Raw genomic sequence first — 15,470 nt, 5'->3', positions numbered from 1 at the left:
TACAAAACCAGCCTCGGGATTAGGGCGAAGTCCTGTGTTAGCTCCGTGAACATTCGCGACCCGTGTGTTTACTGTACCACCTTGCCCGTTATCTGCCTCACTCTCCTTCCTTTCCCTAACAAAAGAAATCGTTCCTCGCGTCCACGTGATTCGGTCAACCTGGCCCCCACCTTGCTAGAGGACGGTTGGTCTACCTGAGCGAATACACATTTTCCTAGCTTTCTGTGTTCGCGCGTTCCGTTCAAATATCCCCCCACCTTGCTAGAGGACGGTTGGTCTACCTGAGCGAATATAACTATCTCTGTCTCCCTTATCCCTGTAACGCGTCAAGGCAGTAAAGTAAACGGTATTAACAATAAAAAGAATACGACCTACTCTTGATCACGTTGGCGGTGGATGCTTACCTTATACAGTACGGCGGCAGGTGGCTGGCAGCAGGGCACTTGGCAGGGCACTCCGGACTCGAACCTCACTGGTTCACGTGCGACCACTAACTAACTCTCTAGTGTTGCAGCAGCCGAGGTACTCGACTGACGCTCCCCTCCACTCAACCTGCACTGGTAGGGAGAGCGGCGCACACGTCTCGGTTTCTCGCACCGAACTACAGCGACCAAAACCGATCAAAACTCTCTTACAAAATGGCAATTAAATATTTAACTTATTTAATTCAACAATAGAAACACTAATGAAGTTCATTAAAGAAAATAAAGTCCCTATTATTCTAGTATAATATTAACACAATATACAGGGTGTCCTAGAAATTTTTATGTGTGTGAACTTCATTACAGTATAACTCACGTAAATATGATCATGTATCAGCAGCTCTTCAAAATCTTAAGTGGTTAAGGGTAGAAAACACTTTCAAATATATATTTTTATCGTCGCTCAAACGTGTTATAGAAACTTCATTACCTCCCTATTTGGGACAAAAATTAATTTTTAGGTAAAACATACATAAGTTGGATTTAAGAGACAACATTTTTCTTACTATGCCTCTACATAGGACAGCCATGTTTCGGAAGTGTTTCACCTATAATGCTGTCAACCTGTTTAACGCCTTGATCAAAGATTTAAAATTATATATATTCGTACACTCTAAAAAATTTAAAATACATTTAAAATCATATTTATTCGATATTCAAAATGGTAAGGTAATTTAATTCTGTTATTGTGTAACTTTTTTTTCTTTCTGTTAATTTATTATTAAAATATTTATTTATTAATTATCTTTTCGCATAGACCACTAGATTATAATATTTGTGTTAGATTGTAAGCATTATTGAAATTTTTGGGCTAAGCGTGAGTGGCTTTTTTAGCCAGACTTCGCCCATTTATTTATTAAATAAAGCCATTATTATTATTAATATTATATATTAACCAATGCGAAATGTTGTATTATTTTTATTATTAATCCAAATGACTTTGAATGAATATAATTTTTACTACTATTGTTCAAAAATTTCTTATCTATAAAGCAATATATTGTTTATTAGTAAATCGAAAAATTTTTTGTATTATATTTATTGATGAAAATTATGATTTTTAGAAAAAATCCCATTCCTTAAAAATATTTATTTATTGCTTAAAAATTCGATTGTTAATTAACAATCGTTTTTTGCGATTAAATATTAAGATACTTTTTCTCTAAAAATCATAAAGTCTATTGTTTTTTGAAATTTAAAAGAAAAAACATGTTTTTTATTTGATTATTAACAAACAATTTGTGATAAACAGCAATCAACTTAGGGAAATTACCTCCAAATCAAACCAAACCAAACCAAGTGAAGTTTTGGCTTGGTAATTATTGTTTAAATCCGGAGGGGATTAAATCCGAAACAATGTATCTGCCAACGAAAACAACGGAAAAATTGGCGCCTCATGAACTACTTAAGCTGCTTCATTGTAACTGCATAAAAGAGTGTACAAATCGATCTGGATGTAAAAGAACTCGACCGCCTTGCTCATCTTTGTGCAAAAATTGTAAAGGTGAATCTTGTTCGAACTGTACAAGGCCCCCTATTATTGATGACGAGCATGATGATGACACCCAAAATTTCGATGGAAATGAAGACCTTAGTAATTTTCAGAATAGTGTGAATAGGTACCGGAGGACGATAATGAACTTCAAGAAATATTAACACAACAAATATTAGTAGAAACCGTGGATGATGAGCTACCGCCGAGAAAACGATCCAAAAGATTTGTTAAAAATAATTGAATACATTTTTTGTAAACTTCAAAAAATATGATTTAATAAATATAAAAATAGGTACCATTCATTACGTTTTTGATTTTCCTTATTTCATAATTTCTATGTGAGAATCTTTGCAAAAAAAACTGAATTCTAATGCACCCGTCCGCCTTAAGGCGGTCCTCATTCAAATTCCATTTACAAGTTAAATACGTTTGATTTCGTCGTTACTGCACAAACCCACCTTAAGACAGGTTTGGATCGGTATCCGAATGTATGTTTGGTTGCCTAACTATTAGACAATTGTACACAAACACCTGTTCGAAATTATTATTTTTCAATTTCTGTCAAATAACGAGTGATTGCGAGTTTGTTATTTTCGCGGAAAGTTAAAAATCGTTTTTAAATCGATTTTCGAGTTTATTGAACTGCCTACAAAATTTTCTTAACAAGAAAAAAAGTCAGTGTCGCACATTTATTAAAAACATATTCCAGTTTTAACCCACATGCAAGTCGCTGGTGAATCTGTCGACACTTTTTAGTATTAAAATGTGTAATACTCAAGTAGTAAACTTTTATCCTCAAAATTTCATTCGAATCGCTAAAAGCACATTAAACGGCCTACAGAATTTCGCAAGTAAGAGAAAAAAATCAGTGGCGCACATGTTTTTTTTGGGTAATTTTGAGTGAACCCATATGCGCGTCCCAGGTGAATCTGTCGACACTTTTTTACTACTAAAATATCTACTATAGTAACTTTTACTCTGAGAATTTCATCTGAATCGCTAAAAAAGCACTTGGAAGAAAATTATAATAAACCGAAAAAAAAACAACCCCCTGTTGCTACAAAACTACTACAAAACAAAGCAGAATCGGATCTATATTGATATAAAAAATAAACCTTACTTTTATGTGAGGAATCTCCCCACGAGAGGTGGCACATCTTTTTTTAAACACCCTGTATAAAATACGATAAACGAATATCTAGGTAAAACCGCAAATTTCACTGTAAAATATCATGTGTTAGAAGAATGGTACTGAATAGACTCTGCTCTTTGGAAAACATATAAGTTGAGTGATTTGTTCTTCTTACTTCCTTTCCTGTTTCTAATCTACATTTTAAAATAGTTATCCTATAATAGCTATATTACGTACCATATACTCAAAATAACAGAGTAACATATAAACTAGTTATCCTAATTATATTATGAGTATATGGTTTGTGCGTAGAAAATGTATTTATTTGTTCTTTTAGGCACTGTGTCCTTCACCCCAGCTAACCGCTTACAACATTTTAATTACCTCTTCGCTCCAATGAGAGAATTCTCCGTAAATTTTATATTCCGAGCACCTCCATTAGCCTATTATTCAAACTTATTTACGTTGCCGTTTGACAAATGGGTTTGGCTGACCATTGCTGGTTTCGCAATTTTTTGTGGATACGTCGTTAGAATTATATTTTCATGGGAATCGAGAGAGGAAGTTTTTGAAGAACATAATGAGAATAGGCCAAGTTTTCTAGATATCGTCATGATGCAGGTACGAAATTAAACGTGTATAATATAGTACAGTCAGTGTTGCCAACTCAGTAGGAAACCTACTAAATCTACCAGGTTTCGCAGAGGCTTCGGTAGAAAATTTTATCATTAGTAGGTCAGTAGGATTTTTGGTAGGTTTCGTCATAATGACGTACATTGTGAATTCCAAAAATCCCGACTCAAACATATTTGTAAATTAAAATCATTATGCCAGCGACATCTGTGAACAATACTCTCAATCCCAATAATAAAGCCAGTTTAGTCGACTGTATGGATGGTAGATGGCAGTTGGCATTTGAACGCGGGACCGGGACCCGGGGATTCACCTATGTAATCTGTTTACTGTTTTGTATTGCTCATTATATTTATCGCCACTTTATGGTAAGAAATAGTGTGGTTATTGGTGATTTATTTATTAAATGTATTAGTATTTGTGTTCTTTATAATTTAATTTGGTAAGTTTCACATTATACTACCGCTTATAATATAAAGTACGTAAAGTAAAGTAATTATTGCCATGTTCCTAATATTGTCATCCCAACCAAAATCGTAACGTCATTGATCTTGCGGCCGGTATAAGTACTAAACCATTCTGAGGAGTGATATTGGCAACTAATTGAACGTACCAAAATAATGCCAAGTCGACTCAAAGCATTGGAAATGTACACACATCTTTTATTTTACTCCCGTTATAAAAAGTTAACGTTTATTTGTGGTCGTTGCGGTTTTCGGGTTTAGATTTTGAAGTGCCAAAAATTACAGAAGGTAAGTCCTTAGGTATCCATATTGTTGTCGTGGTGGTGTTAGGTTTATTACAAAGGTATTTCTTGAAATCGTTAGTCGTTTGGTTAATTCATAGGTGCCTAATATTGCCATGTTTTGGTAGACCAAATAATGCCATGGCAATATTTGGCAATATTTTTTTTTGCCTTATGGAATTTAATTTATAATAATTATTATATGAAAAAAAAAATTCATCCACAAAAATACACGTTATAATAAACATTATAACGTTATTTACAGAAGTCAGAAAAAGGTGGCAAAATTAGATACCTACCTCTTAAAACCTTGTGGAAGCTCAGAATTTCTGTGGAAGTCTCAGCTGGTAGCAGCTATATATTTTCAGTAGCTTATGTAGCTGGGTATATCTTAAGGAATTTTTTGAAAGAAATTACTTGTGAATTGTGCTGTTCTCAATTAGTATCCAATAATTTACAACTGCACAATATTTTTATTAGTAATAAGGAATGGACAGATTCAAAAAATTCTTTAATCTATCCCAGCATTTTACAGTTACTGTGGGAAATGGCATAATAACGCTGGAGTTATTTCTTAACAAATATGCCTCACAAAAAAAAATTACTAATCCATGCTCAGGGGTATTTAAAAGAAAACTTGGATTTTGTATGGATATTATGTGAAAGACATCAAGAATTAATTTCAAACATGACAATAAAGTCCCTTTGTAAAATTGGCATTCTATGGTGGTGTAAAATATTTAACGAGGAAATTAAAGCTGAGAAACAAGAGGCTAGGGCTAATAAAAGAAAATTAAAGAAGTTTCAGCATTAATAACACTAGTTTACAAATTTTTATATTTTTTTATTCAGAGTGAGACTTAAATAAGTGCAACTATTTTTAAGGGTAGTATATTTCGATCCAGCAACACGTCTATGAGAATTTTTACCGGAAAAATAATTGTAAAATTGGAATTTTTTAAAAGATTTTTTGGAATTTTTTTTATAATTTTTAGTTAAAAAACATAATATCTTCATAAAATGGCAACATACATAGGTAGTAGATTAAATTTCCAAAAATCAATTTTTTGGAAACTTTCAAAGTAAAATATATCGGTTATTTTGGACTTATTTGAGAAACGGAAAGAGACAATATGTTTCTTTTATCGAGATCTACCAGCTCTGAAAATTTTTGGACTTATTTAAGTTTTACTTTGGTGAAACGCTTATTTTTGCATTATATATACTCAGGGCCGTATCTAGACCAAAATTTCGGGGGGGGTTTGGCTTGGGGGGGGGGGTACAAAAGCTGCTAGGAAAAAAGCGTAATAAAAAAATCGCTTTGGGCTACACTCAAATCTTAAATGAAAATAAAATTAAAAAAAAGTAACAGGTAAAAATTATTAATCTTAAAGGATAAACTGGTCTTTTCCCTGGAAAAACGATTGACTACCTCTTCGATATCGATATTTATTTCTCTATGTACGCTTAATAGAGCAAGTCCTGTCAATCGCTCCTGACCTGTAGAGTTACGTAGGAAGTCCTTCAATCGTCTTATGCCGCAACCGCACATGCGGCATTTAGCGAACTCCGAGCGCTCATCAACTACCGAACGCTCGTGATCGGACTTCGCCTTTCCATCCACACATGCGGGCTCTGATAGCAACAACATAGAGATGAGCGCTCGTTCTCGTAGCCGATCGAGTCGCCGAACTCCGATTTCCTCATCCACACACATAGGAAATCGGCGAAGCTCCGATCGGAGATCGCCGAATACCGCATGCGTGGTTGCGGCATTAGGGTTCAAAAAGACCTTTCTGGTGTAGCTGTTGACGCTAGTAGAGTTGCTAGGATCATTAATAAAATGTATATATTTGGAAATATACACTGGTTACACTCCGATTATCGTTTCGATGGCGTTTTTAGGTCGGTCGACTGCAGGTAGCTGCTTCCATTTTTCCCGCCACAAGTCTAGTTCTGCCGCTAAAGTGTCATAGTCCAAGAATTCTTTGTCTAATAGCAGAACAATAACAAACGTTAATCACGTTAATGACCAGCAAAACACACAACATTCAAAATCTTGTCCTTGTCAAACTTTTGCTGTTTTAAACACTTAAATGTTGAAAGTCGAAAATCGAAAATAACATTTGCTTTCAAAGTGGAAAAGTGAGGTTAAGGTGTATAATGTATATTCATCAATGACTAAAAAATACAAGGACAAATAGCACCCGAGACCAAACTGTGACCATTCTTCCAAACAGTACCGTGGCACATATTTTACTTAACATTGCCGCTTGAAGGGATATTAATATTTTTGATATTATATGTTTTCACTACGCCTATGGTGTATCGGGTGGTATCATACTAATTAATTACGAAAAAAACGTATTAAAATGTTAACAAAAGGTACATAACTAGTATCGACGTATAGTACATATCAAGTACATATAATATCAGAAAAATATGGGGGTTGGAACCTTTGGTGTTACAACTTTGAATAAGAAGACTAAGGAAGGAGCATATCACAAATCTTAGGTACACCGCGATGGGCCTCAAATATGGCCGACTTAAATTCCGGTTTATCAGTGTCGTTCTAATTTTATTTAAAAAATGTAAAACTATGATGTAGGGTAGACGTGGGGTAGACTCAATAATTTGTTGTTTTATTTTACGTTGTGAATAAATGTTGGTAGTTATTAAAATTGTTATAAAAATATATAATTCTAATAAAAATAGATAAGTTATAATAAGTATTTATTAACACAAACATCCGATACGCTACTGAAGCAGGTAAGTCAAATTAACGTATCTAAATTCTTTGACATCTAATCTTTGACAAGTAATAAATAAAAGCTAAAATGCAAGAAAAATATATAATTTAGTTAATTTAAGTGAATTTCATAAATGATCGGTTTACTACACGTATGTATATTATATAGTCACTTACTAGCGAAAAGTTGTTCCATTATTTCACTCAATTTTTGCCGAGATCTACCGCACGCTACACAACCAACTATTTTAGAGTCTTTTCGATAAATCGCGATAGTGTCACTGTTAATTTAAGTTCTGCCACAATTTCCATCTAGATTTACTACCTTTATACAACTATCAGTAGTAGAATAAATAATAAATAACATAAAATAAGCTCCGTAAAGACTGACAAATCCACAAAATTTCAAATCAAATTCAAATGTGTCAAATGAATCTGTCAAGGATCCCCACCCTAGAGAGCTTTTATGGTGGCTTTTCCGCCCACCATGCATGAATACATGGATAGCATTATGCTCCTTCCTTAGTCTTCTTATTCAAAGTGTTACAACAGCAAAATAAAACACTAAATCATTACAATATACCAAAACATTTTTACTTTTGCCGCGTCCAGTGCAAAAGTAAAAAAGTTTTGGTATAATATAATGTATAAAAGTAAAAAGTTTCGCAAACCATGTTAGCATCATCAGCAGATAATCAAAACTTTCATGATTAAGACTTCTTTCATTTTAATCGTCTGCTGATGAAGCCAACATAGAAACGCGCGGCCATATGATTTAGTGTTTTATTTTGCAACCTCCTACTACTAAAAATCTGTATTCAAAAAAAATCTGTCACATCACATTTTTATAGAATGAAAATATTTTTTTTTGGTGAACCTGCGTCATCTCATTTTTTCATATAGAAAAAAATCTATCAGGTCACATTTTTAGAGTATGAGAATAATGCCGGTCTCACATGATGTGGCAAACACCTTCCAATGTTGGACACATGGACATTTGCTACATCGTGTGTGACCAACTATTACCAATTATGTGTATTGTACAATATTGATGTTGAACAATGTCGAAAACTATGCCGAATGTTGGTAACTGGCTTAACTTTTTTTTACTATCTATATGTTTTGTATCAAGTGCTCAGTATACCACATTCCGGAAATATCGTATTGTACATTCATACATTCGTATATTCTGACAGGTTTTTGGTATGAAAGCATGTTAGGAGACTACTCTTGGTCCATTTTAAGAGAAACAAACCAGCAAAATTATAAAAAGAATAGTAAAATCAGTCATTTTTAATTTTTTCTTTTTATATTTTATCTTTTTTTCGTTTATTTTTAACAATTAATATAAATAAACTGGACGTGATAGATTTTTTTAAATATGTTTCCTTAACTCAGCGCATTAAAATAAAAAAATGCACATTTTGAGGAAAGCAAATAAACCGTGTAAACTAGTGTAATTTTTGCATTATTACGTATTAACAATCTTTTTTAATGTAGCTCATCAGTATTTATATTTTTGTTATCTGAAATAGTATTTTGAAATGTTAACTAATTCTTTAATTTACAAGGTACATCTTAGCAATGCTCAGAGTAATAAACCGAGTAACTTAAATTATTTATGTAGTGATCTTGCACTTTTTTTAAATGAGTTATTATGTCTTGCAAATTTTTGATGCATGAAATTTGGTTCAGTAGACTAGCTACTGAAGGTAGGCTGCGCCATACTTCAAGTACTTTTTATAAAATTATATATTTTGGCATTTTTTCATTAATAAAGGTATATTTGTTTATTTATCTTGTTTGATTCGAAAATCATACCGAATTCATCGACCTAATTTAATGTTAATTTAGTTTACTAACTAAAATAACGTTAAGATAGGTATAGATGAAATCGAAAAAATATATATTTTAGATCCTAAAATTTCAAAGCTAGATTTGAAATTCCCGGTAAAATTAAGCCAAATGTACGTGTACAGTGCTATCTGTGTACACCTTTAATGGTGGTAGACAAGGTAAGAACATATGGACATAATTTTTACGTTGACTTGCGCGTCTCGAAGTTGTCTCTGCCACAGCCATTGTGACATAAAGAGAAGACATATGGCTATCTATTTCAAAAATTAAATTGTTCAAATGTCATATAATAATGGCGGTAGCTGTCATGGAACTGGGCGATTAAAAAATTACCATAAATACTTTTTTTTCAAATGGAAACCCACTTTTTTACTTTCACTAGTGAAAAGGTTTTCCAATTCGTTACTTTTTGAGTATACATGTTCCTATACCTAAAATAAATCGTTTTTAAGTTCTGTTCACTGTCTGAATTTGACGTTTACACATATTTTTGACAGGCAGTGTTTTTTTTTCAAAAATTTTACATATTTTTTTTTCTCAAAACCGGTTGATGTTAAGTATTGAGTGTTTAATATCAAAATTCCTAAAATTTTACAGAGAATTTAAGTATGTAATAAAAAATGGGGACACCCATTTAAAATAAGAAAGTTGCTATTGACTTCCGGTATTTCCGGAAGTGCTGCCATATTGAAAATATTTTTAATCGATAGATCTCGTTGTGAAACAATGTTCTGTAAAAAATCTCCGATCTAGATATTGCAGCTCTCTAGAATCTTCTAATGCACGCTCGGCCTGGGACACCCTGTATATGTATTTCATTTCACTTTTTGCAGGTCAATAAGGTTTTTCAAATAAATGAAAATGACCCAGCAAAACTCTTAAAAAGCTTAACTATGCTTATTCAGGGTCTACCTATGCGAATAGTCATTTCCGGATGCAAGGAAAACTTTCTGACAATAAATGTCAAAAATTATCTTCATCCTAAACCTAATCTTGGATTTGCATTTGAGGAAAAAATGAAGTGCGTAAGAATAACCAACTTAATGTTGACGAGGAAAAGATAACTCGATCGAGATTAAAAATTAATTTTGTTGAATAGACTAATACTGACAAGACTGTTCCACTTTGGGCTGAAGTTCTGCAGTACAAGGATGCTTTAAACGAGAATCCGTTCCAAGAACTGGCTAATTTTGCAATAACATGTCTTGTTCTTCCTTGGTCAAACGAGGAAATCGAAAGATCATTTAGCCAAATAAACATTGTGAAATTGCCACACAGAAACCGTTTTAAGGATGAGATATTAATTGTAATCCTCACCATCCGCGCTGGTGTAAGAAGGTTTAACAAATGTTGCTCAATGTATCAATTCCCTCCAGGAGGAACGCTCGCCGCATATAACCCATTGTCAAATGCAGATAAAAGCACCCCCAATCCTGAATACCAAGAGTTTAATGATATATTAGATGTTTTGGAGCCTTTTGAGGAGCAACATGACATTTAGATAGTTTTTAACATTAGGTTTAGTAATATTTTTAAAAATGTACATTTTTCAATAAAACGGATTTTTATAAGTTTAGTAAGTCTGGTTGACTCACAACCATGGATGTAACTTTAGAGTTATGGGAAGCATGTCGGGAATTTGGATTTAAATTCTTAAGAATTAGTCTTCAATAAGTGTCATTAGCGTATTTGAACAGTTGATTAAGAAACGGATGCTTTCATGTATAAATAAATATATCAGCATAGATCAATATCAATATAGATTTCAAAAGAATAGTAATACTCTCAGTGCGGTTGTTGATTTGGTGGATAACACATCAAAGGGGCTGGATGGTTACAGGATTGTAATAGCTGTGTTTGTAGACTTGAGAAAGGTGTTTGACACAGTTAACGTCAATGTGTTGTTGGGTAAGCTGTATAATATGGAACAGAGAAATAAAATTTATAATATCCTTAAGTCTTATCTGTCGGAGAGATACCAATATGTTGAGATGAACTCGGTAAAGAGTGGAATAGAGTTGAACGGATATGGAGTACCACAGGGTTCGGTCCTGGGGCCACTTTTGTACTCTTTTTGTGTACTTAGTTTGAAGTGTTCTGGTCTTACTGCTAGATATTATGCATACGCTGATGATACGGTACTCTTGTATGTCCGACTTAGAGAGCTTTGTTAGGTTGGAACTCGAACGATACAGGAAGTGGCTAACCCATAATAGATTGAAAATTAATATTGAAAAAACTAAATATATAATTTCTAAACAAAAGAACAAAATCATAAATTTACCGAGTATTAGTATTAATGGTGAAGTAATTGAGAGTGTCACTAGTATAAAATATTTAGGGCTAATAATTGATCATAATCTAAATTGGGAAGAACATATTACTTAAATATCACAAAAATTAGTGCCTATGACCAGTGCTTTGCACCAGTTCAGAAGATACTTGACTGACCGATGTAAACACAATGTTTACAATGCTTTCTTCTTGTCGAGATTTAGGTATCTAATTGTGGTGTGGGGTACTTGTGGAGCTGTTCGATTCAATAAAATGCAGATGTTACAAAATAAAATTTTAAAAATACTTTTTTGCAATAGTAGACTAACCAGCACTATGATTGTTTAATAATGAATTAAAAATATGTGAACTAAATAGGTTATTAAAATTTGAACAGTGTAAATTTATTTATAAAATAAGAAATAAATAGCAAAAAACAAATATACACGTGCAGTTAAGAGGAAATATTCACAGTTACCCTACTACCTCACGAGACGATATATGTGTTGTGGGGGCCAGAACAAATAAAGGATTAATATATTGTTACGTTTTTCGTCGGTTCCGTGTGGATAGAAAGTCCCAATTTATTTAAACACTATTTATTTAACACTAATTAACAAAAACAATAACGATAAAAGACTTATAGAACTATTTACAAACGATTTATAACTAAGAATTTATTTTGAATTTTAGCGCGTCAACTGCACTGGTATATTTATAACTGCCCTCTCTAGGCCACTGCCGCCGGCTTTTTTATACCTACAGCAAAAGAAATCTAGAATAGTCCATAGATCGTTAGGCGCATAGAGAAGGTTTTCGAATATTCTCGTATGTACTAGTCCATTCTAGTGGGTCTCGATTCTTCTCGAACGAATGAATCATTGCGGTGTCTATGCGATGTTAAGGTCATCCGAGGGCGGGCCATATTGTTAGGTTAAGTCGAGTCCACACCGGTCCGCAACACTGCCCCCTTCTTAGGTACATGCTCGTCCCGAGATGTACACGGTGAATGAAGGTATTTGCAAAGCTGGCCCCTGGTACATTGCGAAGTCTGGAAGAAATAGCAGTCTACAGTTTTCTCTCCCGATCTCAGCTTTGGGTTGTAGCAGCAAACAAGGATCTCGATTCCCGTAAATCTGAACAAGACTTCAATCATGTTCCGGATTGTACGCCAACTCAAACCATCGAGTCCACACGCCAGCTTCGGTATGGCTAATCGTGTAATGATGTTGTTTAGCAAGGCTTCTCTGAGTTCAATCAGGGTGTTCCATAGATTGAGATAAGTCGGCTTACTCGGCGACCATTCCTTAGTGACTAGGTAGAAGATGTGTCTTGCTTGACCATGTGCATTGTCGGTTAGCCTCAAGACGCTTCCAACCTCTGGATCCTGTCGGCGTAGTTCTCTGACACGCCCAAACTTCTCATTGAACGTCGCAGCGATTCCTCTGGACATCCGCAAACCTCGGGCCACACAATGAGCGAGCGAATAATCAGGAGGCACGGAAAAGAGGTCTCGTTGATCTTCTTTGGTTACACCATAGCGAGCCTTCTCACTGCTGTTGTATCGGGCCATGAAATCGTCAAAGGACATCTCCGAATCAGGGGGATCAAAGCTGCAGGTTCTCACGGTCCCAGCACGATCTTCTATTTCGCCTTGGTAGGGGCTCAAACGGTTGAAATGGACTACCCTCGGTTTTCCTTTTGGCAATTTTCTGATACGGTATACGACGTCATTAATTCTATCCATGACTTCGTATGGCCCTTCCCACGAGGATTGTAGCTTCGGAGATAACCCACGACGTCTCTGCGGGTTATATAGCCACACCAACTTCCCTGGTTGGTATCCTCCATGCTCAGCTTGAATGTCGTAGTGTTCCTTCATTCGGTCACTAGCACTTTGAATATTTAGGCGGACTCTCTGATGAATGTCGTCCATCCTTTGACGTAGTGTGTGGACTTCCACGCTTCGAACGACTGAGGAGACCGAACAACAGTACCCTAAGAGGGTTCCCTTCTTCAAGGATACAGAATAATAATTCGTGTTCATTACTCTCACCGGTACAGTTTTCTTCGCTCGTAGCAGGGCTTTTCCAACAGCGATCCCTCGTCCTATTTCGCTGTCATGGTTCCTTGGCTCCAACAGAATAATACTCCCATTATTCATTTTACCTTCTAGGCAACCATCCAAAAATATCTTACAGCGCTCAGGGATCGAAACATCTTCTGCTACGACCACGCGAAGCGTCTCCTCACATTTTCGATGCAGAACCACTTCTTCTTCATTTATTTTCAAAATTCCTTGTTTGAGGTTTAGCTCAAAACCTCTAGTGGTCATGATGTCCATTCCGAGAATAAGTTCATCTTCGATGTCTGCTACTAACACTCGATGATTAAAACAGGTGCTTCCGATAACAAAATTAAGATCTACCTCTCCATGGATGAGAGCGGAGCTTCCTGTAGCTGTACGTAGTCGCCATTGTGTTGTTTAACCTTCTTCGATGTTTTAAGAATGTCCGGTCTGATGATAGTTTTCGTCGCACCTGTATCCAACAGCATGGTCCGGAACTCTCCATCAACAAAACCATCCACAAAAATGCTGTTGAATTTGTGTTCTAGCGAGGCGACTTGAGCAGTTTTCGTTGGGGCATGTTGGATACAGGTCGACGTGTGCCCCTTCATTTCGACCCTTAGTAGTTTTCCGACCTCGACGAAGCCGGTTCTTCGTTCTTCTCCTTACAACGGCTTCGCACGTGTCCTACCTGTCCGCAGTTCCAGCAACGAATCGGTCTCTTCTTGCCCATGTACTGGTCCATTACCTTCCGAACAATCCCTTCCACGGATTCGTCGGAACATTCGTCGATGGCCCGTACTCTTCTTAAAGACCGAGAACTTTGTTTCGCGGCCTCAAATTCTAGGGCACGTGCTAAAGCATCCACCAAGTGCGTTGGGTGGGCTAGGAGAAGTGCTTGTCTTGTCTCGTTGTCACGTAAGCCGTCGGAGAATGCCTGTACTGCCAACCGCTCCATAACATTCTCGGGCGTAGCAGGGTACGCAAGGCGAACGAGACGGGCTACATCGGCTTCAAACTCATGCAGAGATTCATTTGCTTTTTGAATGCGATTTTTAGCTGGGAATGATAGACATGTTCCAAATGAGCTTGGCCGTACCTCATTTCTAAATGTCGTACCAATTGCCGGTAATCTCCCTGTTCCGATGGTGACAGTGTCTGCAGGATATCAGTCGCATCTCCTCGCAGTGCGACAGTCAAAGCGGTAGTCTTTTCAGCGATTGTCCATCCGTTCGCTCTCGCAGCGGCCTCAAACTGGCAAAAATAATTGGCCTAAGCGGTTTTTCCGTCAAACTGTGGGGGCTTAATAACTGACTTTGAGATATACTTATTTTCGACGAGTGTCGGGCCCTCCGATGTTTCTTGACATTTTGGTGAATTTGCCTTTGCTATTTGTTCTTTCAAAATTTCGATTTTTTTATTTACATCGTCCTCAATTTGTGTTATTTTGTCTTGTAGTTCTGTAGAATTTTCTATAATCTTTTCTTCTAATTCCCTGGAAGATTCCTGGATTTCTGTTAACTTTTCTTCTAAATTAAGTATTTTACTATTAAAGCTGGCCTGTGTCTTTGGAATTTTCTGCAATCTTATCTTCTAAAATATTAATTTTATCTTCTAATTTTTGGGAATTTTCCGTCATTTTATCACTGATTTTATCTTCTAAATTAACTTCCAAGTCAATTATTTTACTATTCAAATTGTTCAAGTTGTCGTCTAATTTTTGAGAATTCTCTGTCATTTTATTTTCTAATTTTTGTAGGCACGAGTCAAGGTCACCTTCCAACTCAAAGCAAAATGTGTCAGGATGCTCACCTTCCTCCACCAAAACGTCTCTCAGTCTAGCTTGCAAAATGTTTTTCCTTCCATCTGTCTCGCACTCTCTCTCTTCCAATATGCATTTCAGTTCGGACACTTTCAAGTCTTTCAACAATTTTTTTAGAGCCATGGTCAGTCTTTTTAGTTTTCTTGTCTATCACACACGCCACACTTGACACCAATTGTTACGTTTTTCGTCGGTTCCGTGTGGATAGAAAGT

General features: G+C 35.6%; 1 protein-coding gene across 1 annotated transcript in view; it reads left to right on the top strand.

Annotated features, from left to right (window-relative positions):
* The window catches only part of LOC115880189, a 40,538-nt gene that overhangs the window by 16,760 nt on the left and 8,308 nt on the right, over nucleotides 1-15,470 (top strand). Inside the window, exon 4 of the mRNA XM_030897326.1 lies at nucleotides 3,447-3,730. Coding sequence (XP_030753186.1) covers nucleotides 3,447-3,730 — 284 coding nt within the window. The remainder of the gene's footprint in view (nucleotides 1-3,446; nucleotides 3,731-15,470) is intronic.

Source organism: Sitophilus oryzae, unplaced genomic scaffold (genome assembly GCF_002938485.1).
Source record: "Sitophilus oryzae breed Bouriz unplaced genomic scaffold, Soryzae_2.0 scaffold_1620_pilon_pilon, whole genome shotgun sequence".
NCBI classification, from domain to species: domain Eukaryota; kingdom Metazoa; phylum Arthropoda; class Insecta; order Coleoptera; family Curculionidae; genus Sitophilus; species Sitophilus oryzae.
This window is presented reverse-complemented; position numbering and strand designations above follow the sequence as displayed.